General features: G+C 41.3%; 1 protein-coding gene and 1 long non-coding RNA gene across 4 annotated transcripts in view; one reads left to right on the top strand and one right to left on the bottom strand.

Moving 5' to 3' along the window:
• Nucleotides 1-4972: 4972 nt before the first annotated feature.
• The window catches only part of LOC141562523 (uncharacterized), a 31103-nt gene continuing 10139 nt past the window's right edge, over nucleotides 4973-25936 (bottom strand). The window contains exons 2-3 of the long non-coding RNA XR_012488203.1: nucleotides 7150-7252; nucleotides 4973-5914 (exon numbers count right to left, since the gene is read on the bottom strand). This is a non-coding gene — a long non-coding RNA (uncharacterized LOC141562523). The remainder of the gene's footprint in view (nucleotides 5915-7149; nucleotides 7253-25936) is intronic.
• The window catches only part of TRIM29 (tripartite motif containing 29), a 39187-nt gene continuing 32171 nt past the window's right edge, over nucleotides 18921-25936 (top strand). For 2 of the 3 annotated variants that reach the window (XM_074302544.1, XM_074302543.1), the window contains exon 1: nucleotides 18921-19898. In XM_074302544.1, coding sequence (XP_074158645.1) covers nucleotides 19092-19898 — 807 coding nt within the window. In that variant the 5' untranslated portion in view covers nucleotides 18921-19091. The remainder of the gene's footprint in view (nucleotides 19899-25936) is intronic. The other variant, XM_074302545.1, reaches the window with a different exon arrangement.

Genomic DNA, 25936 nt, shown 5'->3' with positions numbered 1-25936 from the left:
TTCTAATATTTATTTTTTCTTAATTTGTAATTAGGAAGCTAGGTGGTGCAATTGATAAGAGTGCTGGCTCTGTAACCAGGGTGATTCGTTTCCCAGAGTTCAAATCTGGCCTCAGATACTTACTAGCTATGTAAACCTGTTTAACCCTTTTAACTCAGTTTCCTCATCTGTAAAATGAATTTGAGAAGGAAAAGGCAAAACATGGTATTTTTGCCAAGGAAACCTCAAAGAGGGTAATGAAGAATCCTTTCCTTCAAGGCACTACCTCTCTATGTCCATCTCGGTCTCTCCTTCTGTCTTTCCCTTCAAGAGCTATATTCATGCCATAAGGATGGATTCAACCAATCATCAGTCAATAATCAAGCATTTATTTAACTCTTTGAGGTACCAGGTACTGAGTCTACAAAAATGAATACGAAATAGTTCTGAGGTCAGATTCTCTGCTGTCTTCCTCAGTCTAAAACAGAAGAGAACACACTTGATTGATTCCCAAATCACCTAGGGCACATTCCTAGGAGACAAGGATCCATAACTGAAAACAACAACAAAATTATATATTCTATCACATTTGTGTGCCATAATTTGCCATACCTCAACTGATGAGCATCCCCTTTGTTTCCAGTTCTTTGTTCCCACTGAGAACTGTCTCTGGCTTTTACTCCCTTTTTTTCACCCAGCATATTTCTGCTTGAATTTTCTTCCTAACATAAATGGCTGCTCCCATTGCTCCCCAGTTAAAAAACCTCAGTGGCTTCCTATTGCCAACCAAATAAGATCCAGATTCCTTGTTTGTCATTCAAAGACCTCTATCACATGGCATTAGCCAATCTTGTTAGACTTATTCCCCACTAGTTATCTTTATATAATTTATACTCTACTCAAACCAGAATACTATGTCACATGTGGGTCACCTTTGTGTTTTGATCCATCACCTGGTAAAATTTGTCTTTTCCTTCCCAGAGACTCAAATGGTAGAAGACAGGTGGGATGGATTATGCCCCAAATTGTTGGGGACTGTTTTTTGTTTTTTTTTTTTTTTTTTTGGTTCTTGCTATAACCTTAAAGTAAACATTTCTTTGTAAAAGCTAATTTAAGGATTGAAATGAAACTGGATGCATAGGACTCATAAAAGTGAGAGAATACCATTGGTGGGAACTAGAGCCATTCTTTTCAAGTCTTATGTCATATTTTGTTCCTTCTATGGTTGCTAGTTTTTCTTGATTACTTCAAGTACATCGAGTCTTTCCCTCTTCTGAACCTTGTAGAACATTTTATACCTGTAATGTGATGAGACTTATTTGCTTTGCTCATTTCCAGATTACCTAAAATAGAGTCACCAACATAAGAAATACCAGAGGCCTGCTTTAAGAGAAGATATCCCACATTCCTCTAACAAATAGTGAGAATAGAACATTTTCCACTGTCTTAGGAGCTGGAACAGCCTGTGAGTTTGAAGAATTTCTTTCTCCTTTCCTTTTTTCTCCATCCTTCTTCTCTTTCCCTTCCTCCTTTCCTTTTCCCCTTAACCCTCTCTTTCCCTTATATTGACATGCAGGGGGATCAAACTCCTGTTCACCCTCAGTATGGGCTCCATGAAGTGGATGCCCCCCTCTTGGACCTTGTAGCTCCAAGAAATGAACTTGGTTTTGGATCTGTTTCCTTTGCCATTTTGAGGTCTAGGTGTAGACAGTGGAACTAGATCTCTGGCCAACTCAGAAGCAGGTGTCAGACTGAATGTTGGAACTAACCCAGCAGAAAAGTCCTGAGAAAGTAGGGTATCCAGGTCTGGAGCCCAAGCAGAGCCTTGGACAGAACTTGGTGGGACAAGAACTGGGCTCAGCTGTGAACCTAATCTCTTTCTTCTCTCTAGAAATTGGAATGATATGATGAAGAGATTATTACCCCCCATGTGTTGGTGGGATATTTGTATGTTTATTCTTGCTCTAATTTTTTAAGTAAAAATTTCTTCATAAAAGTTTATCTGTTAAATGATTAAATGGAACTGGGACAAAGGCAACCCCTAAAATTGGGAAAACACAATCCATGAGGTCTGGAACCAATGGCCAAAACACCAAACCCCATAAAGGGTGCCAACAGTAACCTTGGGGAGGGATGAAAGGTAGCACATGTGACCTTTTGGCCTTGTAGGCCAGAATAGTCACAATTATATATCCTTTATAGATACTTTGCATTCTACCTTATATTAAAGCTATTGGTTTATATGTCTCTACTTGCTGCCTCTTCCCACTAGACTAAACCCCTGGAAGATAGGGCCTGAGTCTTTTGTTAATAGTCAATAAATATTTATTAGACGACTTCTATGTGCCAGGCACTGTGCTAAGTACTGCAGACACAAATAAAAAAGAAAGAATCTCTGACTTCAAGGAGCTTACAGTGGGGGAAGACAAACAAGAAAGCAGAAAAGGGAAGAGCTAAAGTTGGGGAGGGGAGAAATGAAGTACAAGTACGAAAGTAAAATAGTTTTTGTTGTTGTTGAGTCCTTTTAGTCAGGTCTTTCTCTCCATGACCCTACTCGGAGTTTTCTTGGCCAAGATACTGGAATGATTTACCATTTCCTTTGCCACTCATTTTACAGAAAAAGAACCAAGGCAAACAGGAGTAAATGACTTGCCCAAAATCACATAGCTAAATGTCTGTGATTGGATTTGAACTCAAGTTTTTCTGACTCTGGGATCAGTACTCTATCCATTCTTTTTATCTGGAGGGTATAGTAGAAAAGTTAAAGAAATCCAAAAAGAGTGCAGCCTGGTGGGAAATGAGATGTTTGTGGAGACATCTGTTTTTAGAGAAATTTATGGCTCCACCCTCCACTTCGAGGGTCAGAAAGTACTGATGAGGTGTGTTAACAAGGTGGCTTGGATCTCACAAGATGAGATTTCTCAATGAGTTTACTGGAGGAATGGTGGAGTACAAAGTACAAAATGACTATAGTGGGTCGGAAATGAGGAGACAGCTAATTTTCATATCATGGTAGCCCCCATTCCAGTACTTACCATAAGACCTTTACCTTCAGTAAATACTTATGGAGTTGAATTGAATTTGTCTTTGTTCTTTCACCCTTGCAAACCTTGAGTTCTAAATTTTTCTCCCTCCTTCCCCCTACCCCCTTTCTTAGGTAAGGAGTAATCCAATATATGTTAAACATGTATAATTCTTCTATACACATTTCCACAATTATCATGCTGCCCAAGAAAAACCATATCAAAAAGGAAAAAAATGAGAAAAAAAGACAAGTAAACAACAGCAAAAAAAGGTGAAAAAATTATGTTGTGATCCACATTCAGTCCTGACAGTCTGCTTTCTGCATGCAGAAGGCTCATCCCTTCATTTTTCTGAGTTTTAAGTTTCTTCATCTGTAAAATGAAGACACTGAATGATTCTATAGACTAGAAGAACCCATAAAGACTATTTAGTCCAATTCTCTTAATATCATCCAGCAATAACGTCTTGTGATTCTGAGAGTTTCCTATTCCTCTTAATAGGCTATAAAGAAATGACTTAACAATGGATGGGTACTGAGTATATATTTCTATTACTCCTGGTGGTCTAGATGTTAGCCACAGCTTTTAAACTCCAAAATAACCTTTAAAAATAGGGCTTGGGACTGTTAGTTCTGATCCATTATCTCCAGTGATAGACAGGAATAAATTTAACTCTATGTCCTTTCTTCTTCCCTGAGAAAGGAAAAGAGGTTGTCATTTCAACTTCCATTTGGAAAAATAGAATCCCAGAGGCCCCTTGTTAGGAATATCTTAGATGTCATCTAGTTCAACCCCTACCTTAAGCATGTCCATTGAGAATTTCTAAAATAGGTCTTCTTAACCTGGACTCTATGAACTTAAAAAAAATTTCTAACTATATTTCAAAATGATTGATTTCCTTTGTAATTTTATGCATTTAAGAACATTATTCTGAGAAGGGGCCCATAGGTTTTATCAGATTGTGAAATAGTTAACCATGACATTTAAAAAAAAAAAAAGTTGGGAATTTTTGTTCTGTGGTATTCTTGACAAGTGGTCATATTGCCTCTGACCCAACCACTGCAATGACAGGGAGTTCATTATCTCATAAGGAAGCCTAATCCATTGCTGGATGGAATCAAAGAATCTCAAAGTAGGAAAGGACAACGGTGATCATCCAGAGTCTGAAGGGTTGTAATTAATAACCTAGTGTGTTCTGAAGTCCTGTTTGGGAGACTTTTGCAGAAGCCCTATGGTGATTTCAGAAGTTCCTAGTCCCTTTAGCTGAGCAGTTTCCCTTCGGGGCCTGAGCAGACTGAAGTCTGATGGGATGGTTGAGACATTTGGTTTTCTGGACAGTTCTTCCTAGGGCTTACCTGAGACAGCTGAGGGATTATGGATTCAGGGGAGGAGGTCTAACCTGAGATTGAAGAGTGCTTTTGCCCAGGGGAGGAATGTGTCTCCCCAGCAAAGATGAAGCCCAGTCCAACGGTATCAGGAAGGCTAATAGTCAGTAGTGAAGGACTCTACCACTGCTATTATTCACCCTTGAGAAATTCACAAAATGTTGGCTGACCCTCAGGCTCAAGACACATGCCCATGGCTTTTAAGCATTGTCACGTAGGAGGGGTAGGAGCTGAAGGAGCTCCACATACCTTCATCCACAAGTCCACTGCTCACTCAAGGGGATGAAATGGAACTTTGTGATGGGGTGGAGAACAGCCATCAAAGGCTAACAAGCTGGGGCAAGCCCTGGGAGTGATGAGAGCAAAAGAGCTGCTTTCTTCTCACAGGTCAGCCTCCACGCCTTCCTCCTCCCCCCAGAGCCCCATCATGACTGTTTCTGCCTTCCCTCCCTCCCTCCCTGCTTTTCTCCCTCATCCTTTCCCCTCCATACTGAGGTACTCTTTCTTAGTTTGGTTTCCCATCTTTATACTAATTCTCACTACTCTCTCCAGTGCTTAGTCTGTGCCTGGCACACAGTAGTCACTTTATAAATGCTTGTTGATGGATTATAACTTATTTATATGCCATCTATATATAAAAATTTAGATCTATATATCTATATGCCATCTAGGGCAGGGCATAGGAGAAAAGGGGGGGAGGAAATTGGAACACAAGGTTTTTCAAGGGTCAATGTTGAAAAATTATCCTTGCATATGTTTTGAAAATAAAAAACTTCAATTAAAAAAAAAGTTCAAGACAACTTCACCTTACTCTCAGGGAGATAATAATATAATGGGAGAGAGAATGCAAACAAATATAGACAAAGCAACTATATACAAGATAAAAAAGAAGTTATTAGCAAAGGAAAGGTATTAGAGTTAAGACATATTGGGAAAGGCTTCTAGTAAGATGAGAAATAAGGGGAAAAAACCTGGAATTTTGTTTGTTTCCTTTCTGGCATGTTCAAGAAAATGTTTAAGGAAAGCTCTTGGATGATGGTGGGAAGGTCTGAGCAGTCCTTTGCTTATGGGTTTGGGGGTGTACTAGGCTTCTGCAACTACAGGCTGGATAAGTAGCAACTCAGCAACTGATAGAAGTTAGCCAGTCAACAAACATTTATTACCTGCCCACCATGTCCCAGACACTGTGCTAAGCAGTTTTTACAAATACTACATTAAAAACAAACAAACAAACAACAACAAGACAAATACCTCATTTGATCTTCAACTACCATGGGAGGTAGGGTTATTATTACCTCCATTTTATAAAAAAGAAAACTGAGGTAGATGGAAGTTAAGGTGACTTCCCAGGGTCACACAATTAGTAAGCGCCTGAGACTGGATCTGATCTCCACGTCTTCTTGCCTTCAGGACCAATGCTCTATCTTCTGCTTCACCTAGCCATCTGGATAGTCAAGGAAGCAGCATTTACAATTAACCACCATTTCTATAATACGTTCTTCTAGGTCCCACCCCAGACGTGCATATCTAGTTGAAATTGAGATACAGTGAATATTAGCCTTGAAGAACAAAGCAAACTGCCCTAGAAAATGGATGGCTTGGGGAGGAGTTCTGTTGGGTTGTAGTGATTCTGGATGCTGAAGGTGGATAGAGACTGGGTATGTGTGTATGAACTCTATAACCTGTTTTAAAAATACTAGTTAACAGTTTTACCTCCTGTTACCCTCCCATCTTGTATTCCCAATACTGGGCAACACAGTGGATCTTTATGAATGTTTATTGAATGTTTATTGACTAACCCTGAGTCTCTGTTTATCTAGCCTGTAACCCGAAGAAACCAGATGGTTCCTTAATCCCCTAACAAAGGATTGATCAGATCAACCTTACTATCCTTATCATTAACCTGGAACTTTCCTTATATAATCTCCTGGATGTGCCTAGAAGAAACTCAAGCTAAGTAGGAGGGAAACTGCTGGCCCTAGACTTTAGTGTCCCTCTTTCTGCATTAATTGATCCTCATTCATTTGTACTATATAGCTTTTGGAGGATAGCCTCTTTTGTAATTCTCTAATAGAGCCAGCAGGCTGCCTCTTTTCCAGGAGACTCAACAATCCGGAATTCTTCTGATTTAGGAACTTTCTTTCCCCACAGAGGGATGGAGGTGGGGTTTTTCAAAAGAACATGATTAGCCACTCAGAGAAAGTACAAATTAAGCAATCTTCCAGAGCATAGTAATCTTATCATAAAATATCTGTTATCTAGTGATAGAAGCTGTCACAACTTCCTGAATTAACTAGGCCAATCCTTCATTTAATTCTTCTCCATTCCTAACCTGCTATCTGGTCAGCCAACATGCTGCCTGAGAGAAAAGACCCCGTATGTTCTCTCAATGCCTTTCTCTCGCTCTAGATTCATCTACACATTCAAAGCTGGTGCTTTCTGATCTCTCCCTCTGTTTTCAAGATCAGCATTCAACCTGTCAATTTTAAGATCAAAATGCTTTCTAATAAATAGTGTAGTAATGGGTATTGTGCATATCAAATTGCACACACATGATATCTGTCCTCTGAGAACTTGTAGTTTAGACTTGGACGAAAGAATGTACAGACAGTATACTAAAAACATGAAATTCATCCATAGACAATGAAAGAGATTATTAATCTATCAATCAACCAAACCTGCCTATAATGTGCCAGATACTCTGTTGGAAACTGAAGATAGAAATACAAAAGCATGACAGTCCATTCTTTCAAGAAGCTTACATTGGCATTTGTGAATTTTGAGGGGACAGCAGCATCTAGGGTTGAATTATTTTGATTTTGAAGATGACAGAAACACATCCATTTTTTCTTGTCCTTCCAGTGGCTGAGAGAAAGGAGAAGTGGAATAACAAATGATTAGATAGGGACGCAAGTAGACCAGCCTCGCCCCCACCTTCAACCCACTTTTCTATCAGGGAGCTTCCTTATTGTCTGTTAGTGACTTAGAAATTGCAGAATAAATAATATTAATAATTTCATTTATGTAAATCTTTTTTCTATGTGTTATCTATTTTTATCCTCAACAACCCTGGGAGGTAGATATTATTATGATGCCCATTTTACAAACGAGGAAACAGAATTAGACAGAGGTTAACTGACATGCAAGTTTGCATGATCCTTACGTGTCTGAAGCAAGATTTGATCAAATTCCAAGTCCAGCTATCTATCTAGTTTAAGCCAAAATTCCCAAGCGGACCAGTCCCCAATTAGTATTTTGATGCACCATCTTTAAGAGTTGGAATGACTCAAAAACTATACTTGAATATTCAGTCTCAGAGAGGATCATGGGCCAAGTTGGGCTCGGGGAGCTGTAACTAAACTAAATGAGAAATTCTGACATCCTCCAAATTGTATAGTTTTATCACATACTCACTAATAATGAACTTTTTTTGGTATATTATTGAAGTTATCTATTCTCTTTTTTTCCTTGCAAATAAACTCTAGAAAGTGTTCTCTTGTGGTCTAGAGTTGTGTAACTACAGGAAAAAGAAAAAAAGAAAGGTAGATAGTGGAAACAAGCATCAAAATGCAGAGGCAGCAATGCTGGTGGGGATGGGGGGTAAGTAGTCAGGGTACAGCAGGCCTCTGAATTCAGGGAAGCAAGACATTACTCAGTGCCCTGGAAGGTTACAATGCTCTACTTTGGGTGTAGGGTTTAATGATTTTGGAAGATTAGAATGAGTGAAAGCTCTATATCCTTGGGCAAATTCCCAGAGTTAAATCCTGGGAATCAGTTCCTAGAGAGGAGGCCTCTTAGCTTGATATCTCCCTCAGCACAGTTCTGCAAACAGTAGGTACTTAAAAGTTTTCTGAAATGAAGTAAGATGTGTAAGTGAGAGGAACTGTTTGTTCCAACCCCCCCCCAAAAAAAAAAAAAGGTGGGGGGGGACGGCAATGTAAAAGCTATTATCTTCCTCTCTAATCAAGTCTTTCTAACCTTTTGCCTCTGGACTGGGGTTAGGTGAGTTCTTCACTATCAGCATGATCTTGACAAATCATTTGGTCTCATTGATCTTCAGTTTTCTTATCTCTAAAATGAGGGAGTAAGACTAAAGGGCTTTCGAGGTCTTGTTCAGTTTTAAATCTGGAGTTTCTACTTTGTTCCCTCCTTTACATTTTCCATTCCTCAGTCTGTTCTCTTTCCCTCCCATTTCTTCCTCCCTCTCCATGGCCTCTTTCTTCACTTTTTTCCCCTCATTTCATCCTGACTCTCCTTTGTCCCAGTTCCTTAGCACTTTTCCTGGCCCTCCCCTGATATTTTTGTCTAGGGAGCTGGGAGGAAAGCTTTACCTAGTCTGGGTGCTGCCTTCTAGAGCGCAGGATTGTTGAGTCGCTATTGCTTAGGCCCTTTGGCTTTCCTAAGTGGCCGAGGAGAATTAGCCACGGCTCACAGTCTGGAACCTGGCTTGGGGCCTGGTCCTCCCTTGGCTCTCCTCCTCGCTTTTCACTTCATGGCCGGGAACCCTGGTCACTTTACCCCGGGTGACTCCCCCATCTCCTAAAGAGACTCACCTATCCCTCTCATTTTTGGCCAAGTCCATAATGGGTGTCTGGACCTGCCCTGGGTGGAGTAGAATACTGTTTGCTGAGTATCCTCCCTACTCACGTCCTATTCTTTCTGGTCGCCCATAGCGGGGAGTGTTGGGGGGCAGAGGAGCCGAGGTCATCAGGGAAGGAGACCCAAGATCAGGCAGATCTCAGGGTCAGCTGCAGACACTGTTTTCCTTCTCCATTTTGTTCCTAGTCCTCAGGACTTCCAGGCTCCTGAGAGCTCCAGTCAGGGATTAGCCTTCATTTTCCCTGCCAATGACAGGGTGCTCCTGCTGCCTGCATCATTCAGAGCTCTAGAGGAGGGTGTCTCTTTTCTTGCCAAAGAGGCATCTCCCTGCCAGCTGCTGGGCACAGCACAAGCCTGGGGCAGAGAGTGAGCTCAGCCTTCAGGAAGGGCCTGCTGCAGACAACAAGAGACTTTAAACGCCCCTCCCACACTGTTCTTGGGCTTTCTTTCCTGCTCTCTCTGTCCTCCCCCCACCTAGTTCCCCTGCTTCCCTTCCCCCACCCTTGGCTCCCTTCCCTGGTGCCTAAGGGTGGGGGACCCAGGAGATGACTAAACCAGAGCTTGCCCCCCTCTCTCCCTACCAATGAATCATTCCTCATGTCACTTGTTCCTCCCTTCTGTCATTCCCCAATAGTTTTACCTTTCAAGGAACTGCATTTGGTCTGAGCCAGATCAATGAATAGAAGGCAATGAATAGACATAGAAGGTAGGTATAGGAATGGGTGGGGATGGGGATAGGAGAGAGGGCTATTCTTAGAGTGGATGGGAAGAGGGTTGGAAGGAAGAGCCTGAGCTTTCTCTGCAGCCTCTGTTTCACCTCCCTTTCTATCTGGCCAAAGACCTGTCTAGGACCTGGTACAACGTCTGGATTTGGGCCTGAGATGAAGAATAGGTTAGAGTGGGGTTACATGTACTTCCTCTGACAGACTTCCCAGTCAAAGAACCTGGAGCAATATCCCAGACACAATATCCAGTTTTAGAGATATCTTGAATATGACCAGTAGGGTCTAAGATCAGTCCCTCAGCTGATGTGTGAAAGCAAAAGGTTCTTATCAACAGATTGATGGGCAGCTAGGTAGCGCAGTGGATAGAGCACCAGCCCTGAAGTCAGGAGGACCGGAGTTCAAATCTGGTCTCAGACACTTAACACTTCCTAGCTGTGTGACCCTGGGCAAGTCACTTAACCCTAATTGCCTCAGGGGAAAATAAAAACAAACAAAAAACCCCAGATGATTGACTCCTGCCATCTGCTCTGAGGAACATGCCTGCTAATTCCCTCCCTCAATTGAGATGAGATGGAGGGTACAGAGTGAAGCCCACACACCCATCTCCAACTCCTGTACAACAGGGCTATCTATCTGCCCAAGGATCTGTGAAGAGGCCTGTCTGTGTGATTTGCTTTGGGCTGGATAGAGCCATAATGACTCACTAAAAACTAACCAATGGCCCAGTCTACTCTAGGGACAGCATCTTATGCTGACATCAGTTCCTCTTCATTGATTGCCACATGTAGCTTCTTTGTAATAGTGTACAGGGGTGCCTTGTTACTCCTGAGTAATTCCTACTAACTCACAGACCCGCTAGTTATGATTTATCTATTTTTTCAGAGATTAGAAATTAGACCTAATTGGTTTCCCAGCCCCTAGGGTAGAGCTGCATCTCTGTCCTTACCTGTTCTGTCTACTTCTATCTTCTAAATCTCAAGGGATAGCTTTCCTTTTGTGCCCCACCCTAGGGAGACCTGTTTCCAGAATACGAATGGGACTTTTGGTGGTGAGAAATCCCCAAAGCTGCCTGGGCCATCCAATGGTCCTAAATCAAAATATATACACCCAAATCCCTCCAGAGAAGATAATTGTCTCAAAATCTTCTTGGAAGCAAGTCCTCATTTATTCTTTATTTAGATATAAATCTAACTGTTTAGCCCAAATCCCTTCAACAATGGTTCTAGGTCATCTTCTTATGTTTGTGCTTAGTCTAGTAGATAGGATGCATTCTTGGGAGTTTAAAAGACCTTCATTCAAATTCTGCCACTTGATGTACTGGTTTGCTAAAGAGCAAAGTCTTTCAGTGCCTTAAAAGCCTGTATCTTACAGATGCATTATTTCTCTGTATTATTGGAAGAAAGAGTTTTAACTCAGAGAATACCTCCCCCCCAAAAAAGGGAAAATAACAATCCCGCACTCTCCTTTTAATCAATTTCCCTACTCTGTCTAGAAGGCTTTAATTAACTCAATCCTTCTCCAGGCTAAATAATCCCAGGACTCTAATGCTTTCCTCACAGCAACTATTCTCTGAGTCTTTAATTATTTTCATTTGCCTTTCTTTGCATTTTAGAAGCATAGCTATAGAAAAGGGGGTCTTAGCTTGGGGTCCACAAACCCAAATTTCAGGGAGTCTATAGAATGGGAAAAATATACATCTTTATTTCAAGACAGTTATTTCCTTGTAATCGTGTCTATTTTATTTTATACATTTAAAAACATTATTCTGACTATTCTGTAAGAAATGACCAGCAGGATGATTTCAGAGAGCCTTGGAGAGACCTACATGAACTGATGTTAAGTAAAATAAGCACAACCAGGAGATCATTATACACGGCAACAACAAGACTATACGACGATCAATTCTGACAGACATGGCTGTCTTCAACAATGAGATGATTCAAACCAGTTTCACTTGTGCAGTGATGAAGAGAGCCATCTACACCCAGAGAGAACCATGGGAAAAGAGTGTGGAACACAACATAGCATTCTCACTCTCTCTGTTGTTATTTGTTTGCATTTTGTTTTCTTTCTCAGTTTTTCTTTTTCTTCCTTCTCGATCTGATTTTTCTTGTGCAACAAGATAACTGCATAAATATGTATACATATATTGAATCTAACATGTATTTCAATATATTTAACATGTATTGGATTACCTCTCAGCTAGGGGAGAAGGTGGGGGAAAATTTGGAATAAAAAATTATGCAAGGGTCAATGTTGGAAAAATTACCCATGCATATGCTTTGTAAATAAAAAGCTTTAATTTAAAAAAAGAAAATAATAGTGAAAAAGAGATTATATTACAAAGATGAAAAATTAGAAAATGCATATTTGGCTGCTACATTAATAGATTACCCAAGATGCCATATAAGGAGTTAAAAACTTAAAGTTGTCTTTTGAATGTTCTTGTGTGTACCAAAAAAAAAAAAAAAAAAAACAGATGGGGCAGAGAGTAAAGAGATTAGAGCTGATTTAAGTGTGTGTTCCTCCTAGGTCTTCCAAGGGAATTAGAAGGCTTAGGAGTTCAACTCCATCTTATGGAGTGGTCCATCACTTTAGGGTTACTCTGAAAGAAGCTGGTTTTTCTCTCCTTTGACCTAGCTTTGGGAAGGCAGGGGAAAATTAACGTTGGTCACCTCATCTTCCATCTGAAGACATTAAACTTTTTTCTCCAAATGGGCCAGACATGGAACGTAGTGGTTAATATCATGACATGTTAAAGCTTTGCCTGCTTCCTATCCTTCCCACTCCAAAATGTGTCTAAAATATGTGCTGTCCCTCTCTTCCCCAGGCCTTAGTTTACATCCTTGTTTTGTCAGTAGGGAAGAAAGATTTTTAAAATATCTATTATATGCCAGTCACTGGGCTCAGTGTTTTACAAGCATTATCTCTTTTGATCCCTACAATACCCTGTCATGAGGAAGGTGCCATTATTGTCCTCAATTTAGAGATGTAGAAACTAAGGCTGAGTTTAAGTGACTAGCTCAGACTTAAATAATTAGTAAGTTTCTGAGACTGGGTTTGAACTCAGGTCTTCTTTATTTCAGACTCAGTGCCACTGTTCCATCTCATTTCCTTCTAGTCCAAGAACCACCAGATAGATCTCATTGAGTTCAAGTCTATCCTTTTTTCTGATATCAAATAGACATGCTGGAGTGAGGGGAGTCTCACAGAATCTTGGAATATAAGAATTGAAAAAGACCTTACAGATCATCTTTATTTAATTGATTTTACAGATGAGGAAAAAAGATTAAGAAAAGCAATGACTTCTATAGTCTTGGAGTGAAAGCAAGATGCTGGTAAAAATTTGAGGGGATCACATAAGGTTATATTAATGTATCTTCTGCTATACAAACCTCAGTTAGATAAAGATCAATCCTTAATTTTAAAGCTTTCTCCAGAAGGAAATGGATAAGAACAATATTTCTCCTTCATTCAAAAGTCTCCTTGCATCCCTTATCATGCCTTATAGGTGACTTTAGATTATGGAAAGCTACTCCAGTGGATTGTAAGCACTGGTAGGCCTACCAGGTTAGAATGGTTATATGTATGGAGCAAGGCACAAATTGGGGGATTTGAAAATTAAACTACTTGAGTTGAGGGAGGATCACTATCAGGAAGTTGACTACTAGGTGATATATGTATACACACACACACACACATACACACACACACACACACACACACACACACACACACACACATATATTTTAGCCACAACTCCTGAAGTCTATTTGTTAAGGTATAGGGAGTTGAGATCTGTATCAGTGGACCAATGAAATCACAAATTTTTTTGAGATGTTGGTGCAAAATTTCCAAAATTTACAACATAGAGAATTATTGCTTATTGTTTAATCTTTCCACCTACCACTACCAAACAAAAGTCCTCCTATCTCTATAACTGTTACTGTTATCTTTCTGCCTTTGCACCTTTACTTTGTCACTTTACTTTGCAGTATCTCTTGCTTCCTTTCTTCCTTTCCTTCATTTTAACACATCTATTCATGCATTTTATTTATTTCATGAGTTTTTGGAGGAGACATCAAGGTGGAATCATATCCAAACACTACTCAGTAGGTGACTACAATGACTCCACCTTACTGGAGAGCTTTGTGGAATACCTTGTGAAGGAGGCAATGGAGTATTCCATAGAAGAAAGAGAGGGCAGCTCTTATAAGGGAGCTGCTCAGGTGTCATCTCTTACAATTTTTCCTGAATCCTTCAGTTATCAACTAGTTTTCCTTCCCTCCTTCCTCCTTCCTTCTTTCCTTCTCCCTTTCAATCTCCCTTTTGATCTCCCTCTCCCCTTCTTCTCTTCTCTCTTCTCTTCTACCACCATATGTCTTGAAACTTAAGAATAATTTACTTGTGTGTGTTATGTCCACTAATATGATGTAAGCTTTTTGAGGACAACTTTGGTTTCATTTTTCTTTGTATACATTGCAAGTACTTGGTACTATGACTTGAATATAGCAGGCAATTATTGTGTTGAACTGAGAGACTCAATTTTTTTCTTGCCTATTTTAAAACAGTGTCAGAGGTGAAATTTGAATCCAAGTCTGGTAGATTGCAAAATTCTGCAAGCAGAGGTTCCATTCTCTGTTATTCTGTTTTCAGTGGCTATAAGGGAATAGTCACTTACTCTCACCTCCTTGATGTATTTTAATTATAAAAGATTTACGTTAGGCCTACGAAGATTGTAAGGCTATCAAACACCAAGATTTAGCAGTGTGGGAGATTGTGGGATTTCTTTCTCTGTAGGCCTCTAACTATGGGAATGATCTCCATAGTTAAGAAATGACTAACATATAGTCTTATTTAAAGAGGCAAAGAATTGGTTTGTTGGCTTTTCTCTTCCAGATTCAGGATCTATTGAAAAGTCTCTTCATTTTAACACAATTCTTCATGAATTTTATTATTTCATGAATGGCAAGAGGACATGTGGAAGCATCCCCAAGGATAGGAAGCTTCCAGCAGGAAATGGACTTTGTGAAATACTTGGTGAAGTAGACTTAGGAACATCCATAGAAGAGATGGAAGGCAATTCTTGTAAGGAGCTACTGAGGGAGAAGTGGGTGGAGAGAAGATCTTAGGGGGCTGGGCAGCTTGGGTGAGATTAACCCTGAATGAAAAGTTGTGCCCCAGCCACAGTCATACTTACTCATTATCCCATGAAGGGAGCAAGAGATGTGCTGAGAATTGGCCAGTCTCATTCCCCCCCCTCCAAATCTGAGTAGGCAGGAGTATATAAGCTTTGTTTCAAGTTTTATAGATTTAAAGATGAAGGAACCTCAGAGAACCTCTGGACCAATACCACCCCCCTCCACCCCTTTTAAACTTGGAGAAATTGAAGTCCAGTTTAACCTTGGTTAAAGAATTTGTCCAAGGATGTAGTAATTATCAAAGGTAGGATGTGAATCCAGCATTGCAAAAATAGTCAGTTTTTCCCATCATACTATATTGCAGTTTCAAGTGAGACTCACAGGGCAATTTCTTTGACCATGAAGGTAAGAGGAAGGTTAAAACAGTCCTTTCTTTTGAGGAATGTTAGGGATGGAGATTCCCTTTTATGAAAAGCCTTGGGTTTATTCTCTGTCAGAATTTCTTGAAGGAACTGGGGAGTTTAGCCAGGAAAATAAAGGACTTAGGAGAACAAGAGAGTTGTTTTCAAGTATTCAGATGGCTGATTTGTAAAAAAGACACTAGAATTATTCTGTTTGGCCCAAGGGAGGCAAAACTGGGAGCATGGATAGAGGTGATAAAAATTCAAATTTAGATTTTATGAAAGAAGCTTCTGATAATCATAGCTATGCAAAAGAAGATGGACTGCCTTGGGAGGTGATGGACTCACACTCACTGGAGGTATTCAAGAAAAGCCTGGATAACCACTTGTTGGGTAGATTGAAAAAGACGTTGTTTTTAGGCATGACTTGGGTTTGATGTCCTTCTTTGTCGGAGATTCTGTGATTCTGTCCAAAAGGACTGGCACTCTAAATAAAATGATAGATTTAGAGTAGGAGAGTATCTTAGAGGCCATGTAGTCCAATCCCATCATTTTGTAGATAAAAGGGAAGGGAGGGAAGGAAACAAATATTAAATATCTAGCATGTGCCGGCACTATATTAAATACAAATCTTATTTCATTTGATTCTCACAATCTTGGGAGACATTAGTATCCTTAAAGTTGAGGAAACTGAGACCCAGGGTCACACAGCTATTTTTTTTTTTTGTCTGAGGCTAAATTTGAACTCAGGTCTTTATGACTATAAGCCCAGCACTCTATACATGTGGACACTTACATGCTTCTAGGCAAGAAAAATTGAGGCATGGAGCAGATCAGGGCTTGGCTGAGAGGGTTTTGAAAGGGGTTTCTTTAACCTTAGAAGTATCTTCATATTGAATGTCTTCTCCCTTGTTCCCCTTCCTCCCCTTTTCCACCTTATACTTTAACACACAAAAAAGTTACAGTCCTCCATTTCTGGTAGATGTGAACAGACTTGTATGAGTCATGTAAAGGGGGGGAGGGAGGTGGAGACCTTAGTGCTTCAGGCAGATTCCCAACAGAAGGTGGTTATATCATGTCCTATTGTCCCTGTGATATTGGGGAGCCCTTAGGGAGCCTACCCCTAACTTGGCACTTCATCTCAACAACAATCAGGAGTGGCAAAAGGAAGCGGAAAATCCATCAACTGATTTAATTTAGTTCAACAAACATTAATCAAATGTCCACTAAGATCATAAGATTTAGAATTTAAAGAAACCTTGGAGATCACTTAGTCTAGGGGTTTTTTAACCTATAATTCATGAACTTGTTTCTCTTTTTTTTTAGTTATATATATTAATAAACATTTCAATATAATTTATTTCCTTTGTAATGTATTTTATATATTTAATAACATAATCCTGAGAAGGCTTTCCTAGACTGGCTATCCTTTGATAGCCATGACACAAAAAAGGTAGTTCTCCCTCATTTTGGAGAAAAGAAGACTAAGGTCCAAAGCTGACATTTACATTGCACCATAAGGTTAGTAAAACATTGTGCATTATAATCTTATTTGTTTTCACAATCACTCTGAGGTAGGCACAATAAATATTATCTCTGTTTTACAGATGAAACAACGGTGAGACTTAGATATGTGGTCCCACAGCTGCTGATCTGAATCCAGGTTTTACTTACTTTAAGCCCAGGACACTGACCCATATAATCTCTCTATTGTGCATTGATGTAGGCTCTAAGAAGGCAACGGAGGGGTAGGCCCATAGCTGCTAGAGTGGTTTTCTATTTCCTTCTCTAGATCATTTTACAGATGGAGAAACTGAGGTAAATAGTAAGTTGCCCAGCCTCACAAGTGTGTTATTTATGTGCTAACTGCTCAATAAGAGTAACAGAGAGCAAGTGATGCGAGAGCTGGGAAGTAGGAGAGTACTGCAGTTTGGCCAGAGATTCAAGAGTCAGGAGGCATGAGATCTAGTCCTAGGTCCGCCACGTCCAGGCCGTTTATTTGTTATATTTCAGCTGAGGAGTCTGGTATCTCCCTAACTCCCCAACTAGAACATTAAGTGTTCTAAGAACCCGTATGATCTGTCTGAGAGCCCGGCTCCTAGACTTGTCCACATGTAGGAACCATAGAACAGGCCTGGACTCCATGAATCCTGGTTTGGGTCCAGGGGAGAGGAGACCTCACAAAGGAAGGATTTCCAGGCCAAATCCAGGTCTTTCGGATCTGTGGCTGGGGATTCATCCTCCCTTTTTGCTGAAGTTCTCCTTTTAAGACATTGTGCTTTTTGGGGCCTTCAAACTTCTTGCTCTTACCTGCCCGGCTCCCTCCCTCTTTCTTCTACAAGACAAAGGATTAGATATTTAGCACAGGGACAGGAGACCAGAGCCAATACAGAACTCAGTGAATGCAATGGGAATGGGAACATCCCCCCTCACAAGCATTCAGCTCATCAACTCCCCACCCCAGGGAGAGGGAAAGCCTTGTAATCCAGGTCATTGGTTTGCAATGGAAACTGGAGGCCTCCCAGGGTTTACTAGATGGCGTGCCCCAGCAAGAACAGAGGAGATTGAGAAAAGTATGTCTGCAGTGGGAGGGCTGTGTATATTTTTTTCTAAGTCTTTTTTCTCCTGTTGCCCACCCTGCCCCCAAGGCCTTTATTTAGGTGATAGCCATTCTCAAATAATTGCTTGGACAGCAACTTGGAGAGGAGACTTTATCTGATGGTGGGTTTTCGACACTCATTGTGGAGACCAGACCTCTGGGTCTTGCCCACTCCTTGCCTTGGGAGTTCCTTAGGCAATGACTTAAGTAGATTTCTCTGCATCTGTGTTGGCAGCTGGAGTGGGTTTAATTTGTACAGAACCAGTCATTGAGTATGTGGTAATAGCTGTGTGATTTTGGACAAGACAACTAATATCTCTGGATTTCGGTTTCTTTATTTACTAGATTTTACTAGATATAATCTACTAGATTATAGTAAGAAAAGCTTTTTGTAAACCTTGAAACCCTGGGAGTTGTCATTCTATCGGTCTTTGGGGCTCTACTGAGGCAGCCTGAAGTAATACTAAGATTGCCAAACTTAGAACTAAGATATGGATTCAAATCCAGGGTTTGACACTTAATTGTGTCACCCCAGGCTGACTTCTTGATCTCAGTTTCCTTATCTGTAAAAGGAGCGAGTTAGGCTGAGGTGTCTCTTACCGCTCTAAATCTATGATGTAATCTGCCATTTGAGAGGCTGTTTATGCTATTAGTGCGCCAAATGTCTTCTCACAGTCCAAAGGACCAAATCCTAAAGAAAACCATGAATACTCCTTAATGTGAGAGGTCATCCCACTCTCTGAGGGGGGGTACTTCTCAGAAACTCAGGCCTACAAATTACAAGGCTGCTTGACTTTTGTGACCCAATTAGTACCCCCTTACTCTGTGGGTCATTCCGAGAGCTGCACCCCATCTTTTTAGGTCAGAAATTTATCTTTCCAGATGAGAAACAGGCACATTTGATGGAAGTAGCTCAACTGGTTATTGAGTTATAGAAAATAATTAAACTGGAAAAAATATTTCTTCTTTTCATAAACCAGGATAGGTCTGAATGTTCAGGGCGTGGCCCTTGCCGTGTAATTAGGAGCTCAGCTGGCATTGCTGAGCTGTCTGCTCCTCCCTTCTATCAGGTCTGCTCCTGTTGCTGAGGCTGTGGTTGCCCCTCCTCCCTCCTAGCCCCTGCAGGTGTGTCTCAGGGTTCTCTGGCTCCCTACTCCACTCCTTACCCTGCCTTAGACCTGAGCAGTCCCCCAGTCTCAGAGCTCCAGTTGGTCCCATTGCCAGAGAGAAAGAGAGAGAATGGAAGCCTCAGAAGGCACAAGAAGTAATGGGGCCAGTCCCGAGGCCAGGGATGCCCGAAGCCCCTTGGGCACCAATGGCAATGTGGAGAACGGTAGTAAGGTTGAAGCCAAGGACGCCAAGGGCACCAATGGGCACGCTGGGGAAGGTACCGAGAACAAAAATCCAGGAAGCCCCCTGAAGCAGGGGGAGGGAAGAAGCTCCTTGTTTTCTGGCAATGAGTGGCGGAAGCCCATCATCCAGTTTGTTGAATCCGTAGATGACAAGAACTCCAACTATTTCAGCATCGACTCTGCGGACAAGAGGTCCCCTTATGCCGGTCTCCAGTTGGGGAGCTCCAAGAAGCCGCCCGTGACCTTTGCAGAAAAGGGGGAGCTGCGTAAGTCCATTTTCTCTGAGTCCAGGAAGCCTGCGGTGTCCATCATGGAACCTGGGGAGGGGAGAAGGAACAGCTACCCCCGTGGGGGAGACTCGGGCATCAGCCTCCTTCGGTCCAAGTCCAATTCAGAAGAGATCCTTTGTGACTCCTGCATAGGCAACAAGCAGAAGGCGGTGAAATCTTGCCTGGTATGTCAGGCCTCCTTCTGTGAACTGCACCTCAAGCCTCACCTGGAGGGAGCTGCATTCCGGGACCATCAGTTGCTTGAACCCATCAGGGACTTTGAGGCCCGAAAGTGCCCCCTGCATGGAAAGACCATGGAGCTCTTCTGTCAGACAGATCAGACCTGCATCTGTTACCTCTGCATGTTCCAGGAGCACAAGAATCACAGCACCGTGACCGTGGAGGAAGCAAAAGCCGAGAAGGAGGTAACCCCTCACTCTCCTGAGCACCTGTGGGGGCTGGCCTTTCTCTTCCCATCCCCTTTTAAGACCTCTCAGAAGTAGGGCAGTCAGTTCCTTTTCCCAGGCCAGACCTTTCCTCTCCTGGGCTTCTATGGCCTAGCAAAGTTGATCAGTCACAGCTCGCCAGAATGCCTTTCTCCTCACCACAAACTTGGGCACCAAAAATGGAATTCTTTGTTCCCCTAGACCTCAGAGAGTTAAGGAAAGGAGAAAAGGTTTTTTTCTTTTCCTCAGGTGGCCAAGTAAGACCTTGAAGGAGATCCACATTAGAAAGGAGAGCAGGACTTGTGCTTACAGCACTGCCAGTCTACACGCCAAGATTAATTAGTTTATTTTTTTGGCCTGAGGTTGGGGGTGGGGTAAAGAGAGAAGGGTAGAAGGAAGGAGAAGGGTGGAGGAAAGTGGAAAAATTTCTGGATCTGGAGTCAGATAACTCCCAGTTCTTCTACTTACTATCTGTTTGGCCTTAAGCGAGTGATTTCACTTCTCTGTATGGACCTCAGTTTTCTCTTTTTAGAAGAGCTTGTGAACCACATAATCTTTAAATCTCTCTAGATCTAAATCAGATGATCCTTTTCTTTTTGGCTTTAACCTTGAGGCAGATAGACTTCCTGGGTAGGGTGATACTAGATGGAAATTGGGGGGAGATTTTTGTTTGTTTGCAGCCTGGGGCCCTCTCTGTGGGATTCGAGATCTCTCCATTTAGCATTTAAAATTACCCAAGGAGCTTATTTATCCTCACTTGTGACTCCCAATGAGGTATTTAGGTGAGAAGCCTGGGAATCAGCTTCACTTGAAAGCTGGACTGGCAATGCTTTTCTCCCTTTTCTTTCCTCACCTCCTCTGCCATTACCCAATCTTAGGGTACAGGGAGACCTCCATTTCTCTTGCATCTTCCTAGCACTGGATGAGCAGAGGAATAGTATTAATAACTCACAGGAGATTTAAAACTGAAAGGGTTCTTGGACAATAGCTGATCCAAAACCCATCATTTAAGGTAACTAAAGCCAAAAGAGGACTTGGTCACATTAAGTGGCGGAGTAAAATTTGAAGCCAAGACCTCTGTCTCCAAAGCCAGCATGCTTCCCATTGCACCATACTGCCTCTTAATAATAACACCTTATAATTGTGTAACACGTCCTAAGTTTACAAGGGACTTTCACAAACTCGGTCTCATTTGATCCTCACAACGCCGATACTTAGGTAGGGCAGGTATGATTATCCTCAATTTATAGGTGAAGAAAATGAAGGAGAGAGAGGATAGTTAAATAAGTTGACTATGGTCAGACAGTTAGCAGATGATGACATACTTGAGATTTAAACTGAGGTTGAGGTCCAAGTCTAGGGCTCTGTCCCATGCACCACTTTTGGATACGCACTATTTCTGTTCTATCTTTGAAATAGTCTCCAATCCTTGGATGCTGGGGAGTCTGGACTCTTGGAAGGGGAGCATCACATAATCTTTGGCAATTTTGGATTATAGGATTTAGAGCTGAAAGGGATCTTAGATATCAGCTAGTCAGACCCTGTCATTTTACACATGAAACAGCTCATAGTAGGGAATGGCTTACTCACAGTTATAAAGGGCTTATTGGAGTAGAGATATGAACTCACCTCCTTTGTCTCTAAATCCAGTGCTTGCTGTCACATAGTAGCATTCTCCACCGCAAGGCCATAGAAAATTGCTTTTTAACAAAGCTCAAGAGCCTTCTGAAGAAACTCCTGACCAACTTTTAAAAGTTTCTAGCTTTAGTCCTGGTTCTGGATCCAGACTGCAGCTTTTGTTTCAGCTCAGTATCTTACTTTAATAAACAACAACTCAGATAACACTATGGTAGGCCTGGAACTGCTGGATTCCCCATGTATACTACTTTGTTTCAATTCATAGATAATGATGATGATGACATTTATGTAGTGTTTTTAAATTTGCAAGGTATTTTACATGTACAATCTCATTTGATTCTCACAATAACCTTTTGAGGTAAGTACTATTATCATTTCATTATTATTGTTTGAGATAAGTACTATTATTAAACAAATGGGGAAACTGAGTTTGAGAGAAGGTAAGTGACTTAGGGTCATGCAGCCAGTAAGTGTTCTGAAGCAGAGTTGGATCTTCCAGTCATCAAGACAACTTGAACTGCACCCAATCGACTAGATCATGGAGATTTAGACCTCAGGGGATTTCTTTAGAAATAGTTGAATGCATTTAACTCTTTTCCCCTACCCATTTCTCTAATAAAATCAGTAATGGGGTAGGTATGCAACAAACACATTTTTTTAAACTTAGTTACTGCCATTGATCCTATCCAAGATTATGGGCATTAAAGGAAGACCCAGAGGGAGCTGGAAATGATCCCTGCCCTAAGAAGCTTCTCAGCTGATGAAGAAGTCTGGGTAGACTCTTAAGATAAATCACTCAAGATCAGAAAATAATTAAAGTATACTCAAGCCTGGATGTTAGTTAGTGTAATGGATGGAGCCTTGCCTAATCAGACTGAGGACATTTTAGAAAGAGGAAATGAACAGAGCTGGTTGGAATTAAGATGTTTCTTAGAAGAAACAGTTCTAAAATAAACATCACAGATCTTATGCTGAACTCAACAAATGCTTCCTCCTGGCAGAAGAATGTAGCAGAAAGGTTTAGGAACCCCGGGTTCTTCTGACTAGCCGTGGCACCATGGGCAAGTCACTGACCTCTATAAATGACCTGTAATATCCCTGTTAGTAGTGGGTTTTATGACACATTCCGAGCCAAGTAAGTGTTATATGCCCTTTCAGTGGAATGAACTTAAATTGTGGGCACCACAGTCACAAATCCAGAAAACAAAACAAAACAAAAAATCTTCCTTGTTCATGATTAGTTAAGAAACCTACAGCTGTTTTTCTCTAGTTAGAAGTTCCCTTCATTTATGTTCTCTTCAGCTTTCTGCCCTTCCCCTAAATCTGCAAGTTGGAACCACCTGGGAGGTGTTGACATTTGTGAGGCTGTCACAGAATCTCTGAGTTGAAAAGGATATCAGTAGCTTTCTTGTACAATCTATACCTGGAAAGAAGTCCCCTCAGAACATCTCTGAGAAGTAAATGTCTGGTCTCTGCCTAAAAACCTCCTATTCCCTTCAAGCATTTATTAAGTACCTACTATGTGCCAGATACTGTGCTAAGTGCTTTACAAGCATCTCATTTGATCCTTACAACAACTTTGTACAGTAGGTGCCATTTTTACCCCTGTTTGACAGATGAGGAAACTAAGACACACAACTAGTAAGTGTCTGAGATCAGATTTGAACTTGATTTTCCTTCCCAGTGATCTATCCACTGCCTAGTGGAAGTGGATTGTGAGACATGGATCAATCAACAGGGACTTATTAAGGTCCTCTCTTCATAGAATGGAACTTAAAGACACTTACCTCTCATAGAGCCACTTCCTGGTTATCACTTCAATAGGCCCCCATTAAAGGTCACCTACCTTGATTTCATTCAAGAATTTTAGAGTCAGAAGGAACAAGTTCTGTAATCTTGAAGTCCAACCATCCTTATTTAATTCATGAAAAACCCTATAGAGATGAATGACTCATCCACTCATCCAAGCTTGCACAGGTGACCACTGGGGCTGAAGTTTTTAGTGAGTCTAGATCCTGGTCTCCTGGCTCTTTTATCACCACTGTCTGAGCACCTTCTACAGATACCAGACTGGGCACTATGGGGGTCCCACAAAATGATAGAAGATATGGTCCCTTGCCTTTGGAATATTTATAGTCTGATAAGAAGAGTACATGTGTACCTGCACATACATCATCCTAAAGAACACACTCCCAACCCAAACCAGACTACACTGAAGGAAAATAGTGTGCCCTGAACAAATGTTTGTGGAGGAGATCTGGTATCATGGTGTAATAGAAAAAATACCTGGGGAATGCCATGGAAAGATTGCTCAGCATGAAATCTGAAGACCTGCTCTGCCATTTACTAGCTGGGGAACTTAGGACAAGTCAACAACTTAAGGGGCAGCATTTTGTAGTAGACAGAGTGATGGTGCTAGAATCTGCAATACCTGGATTTAAATTCTGCATCAACTAATTAATACCTATATGACTGGGCAAGTCATTTAACCAAACTCTATGCCTTATTTTTCTCAGCTATAAAATGAGGACGTTGGACTTGAACAACTTTTACTGGCCCTTTCATCTCTAAAACTACTATCCTATGGTGCTATGGATTTCTCTGAGCCTCAGTTTCCTTAGCTGTAAAATTTAATTCTATCTAAAAGATATTTATTAAGGACCTATTAAATGCAAGGTAGTCTACTAGATTCTAGTGATACAAAAAACAAGATATGATTCAAGCACTGCCTTCTTCTTGGACTCATATATTGTTAAGCATAATATAAGTACACATACAAACAAAGATACATACATTGTTAAGTATAATACAAGTACTAGAATAAAGGGGCAAAAGAAAGAGTTGTCAGAGAGCTTCAGGAATATCTGAGGAGGGTTGCATAGGAGCTGTGTCTGAAAAAAAAGATAAGGATTCTGAGAGGTAGAGGTGTGGGGTACTGAAGGGAATACATTTCAAGCATTGGGCAAATGAGCAGGAAACAGGTGTAATATGGATTGAGAAAAGAAGATTGCAAAGAAATAGGTCTGGAAAGGGATGTTGGTATCTAGTTGTAGCAGGCCTTAAAGGCTAAACCGACCAGTTTGTATTTTATCCCAGAAATGGGAGCCATGGAAGGTTTTAGAGAATGAAAATACTCCCATCTCCTACCTCTTAGAGTAGTTGTGAATAAAGTCTGTTCTGAAATACTACATTGATGTAAGTGTTCTCAAAACCACCATTTTCATGAAGGATGAGTCCCTCTCTAGCCTTCTCAAATGCCTACAGGGATTATCTTTGGTGACAGCAAAGCAGGGAACCAAAGAAATGGGATAATTTCAAGAGTAGGGAAAGTTTTTCTGTGCTCAACTGGTGTTTTGGGTTCTTCCCATTGGAGTCATTCTCTTGGCTTAAGGCATTGTCTTCAGAAATGCACATTGATTGTCTGGGAGGGACATCTTTGTCATCCATTAGGATTTTAGGATTTAGAACTGGAAGAATTTACATGATCCAATTCATCATTTTACAGATGAGTAAACTGAGACCCAAAGGCAAATTAAGTGGCATATCCAAGATAGTTAATAGTTAGGAAGTAGAAACAGGATTTAAATCTGGGTCCTCTGACCACAAATGCAGTGTTCTTTCCACTGTCCATTATCAGTCCTTTATTATTTTCCTGTGGGTTAATTTTTCAGATTAGCCCTTTCACAGGACAGGGCACTGAGGGAGTGGGACACAGCCATGATGTCTGTAGGGAATGATGGGAGGCTGGCAGCTCTGATGAGGCAGTGGTGGGATCCTGGGCAAGAAGCTGACATTGCAGGATGCCAGCTGGGATCCTAAGGGCTCAAGTGGAGGAGACCATTTTTAATAAAGGGTGTGTGGAATGGCACTGACCTCATAACTCTGCCTAGGGCCAGCCAGTCCTGCTGGAATGTCAGGGGTGGTAGACATTGAGAAAACAGTTTGTGGGTGGAGGAAAGAAAGCAAAGGAGAAGGCCAGCCCTTCTCCTGGTTCTTCTGTGGACCCAAACAGCAATCTCCGTACATAGGTCTTTGTTTGGGACCTTGGCCCAAAACTGGTTCTGCAGGCCTATTAGCAAAGGGCACGCACAGATGAGGTAACCACAGAATCATCTCAACTGTGTGAGTCTGTAAATAAGACCAGGGCTCCTGAGCACCCGGTGAATGAATGTCTTAAGGACCTCACTGTCCCTGAGCCAGGGATGTTTGGGAGAGGTTGATAGGAGTAAACACATCAGTCTACTAGATAATAATAATAGGTTAGATGTTAACAAGTCTACCCAGTAGAATCATAGAATCTCAGAATTGGAAGGACTGTCAGAGGCCAGTTTTGACCAAGAATCCTGCCTATAATCTAGCTAACAAGTGATTGTCTAGTC

This window comes from Sminthopsis crassicaudata, chromosome 3, assembly GCF_048593235.1.
Source record: "Sminthopsis crassicaudata isolate SCR6 chromosome 3, ASM4859323v1, whole genome shotgun sequence".
In the NCBI taxonomy this organism is placed as follows: Eukaryota; Metazoa; Chordata; class Mammalia; order Dasyuromorphia; family Dasyuridae; genus Sminthopsis; species Sminthopsis crassicaudata.
This window is presented reverse-complemented; position numbering and strand designations above follow the sequence as displayed.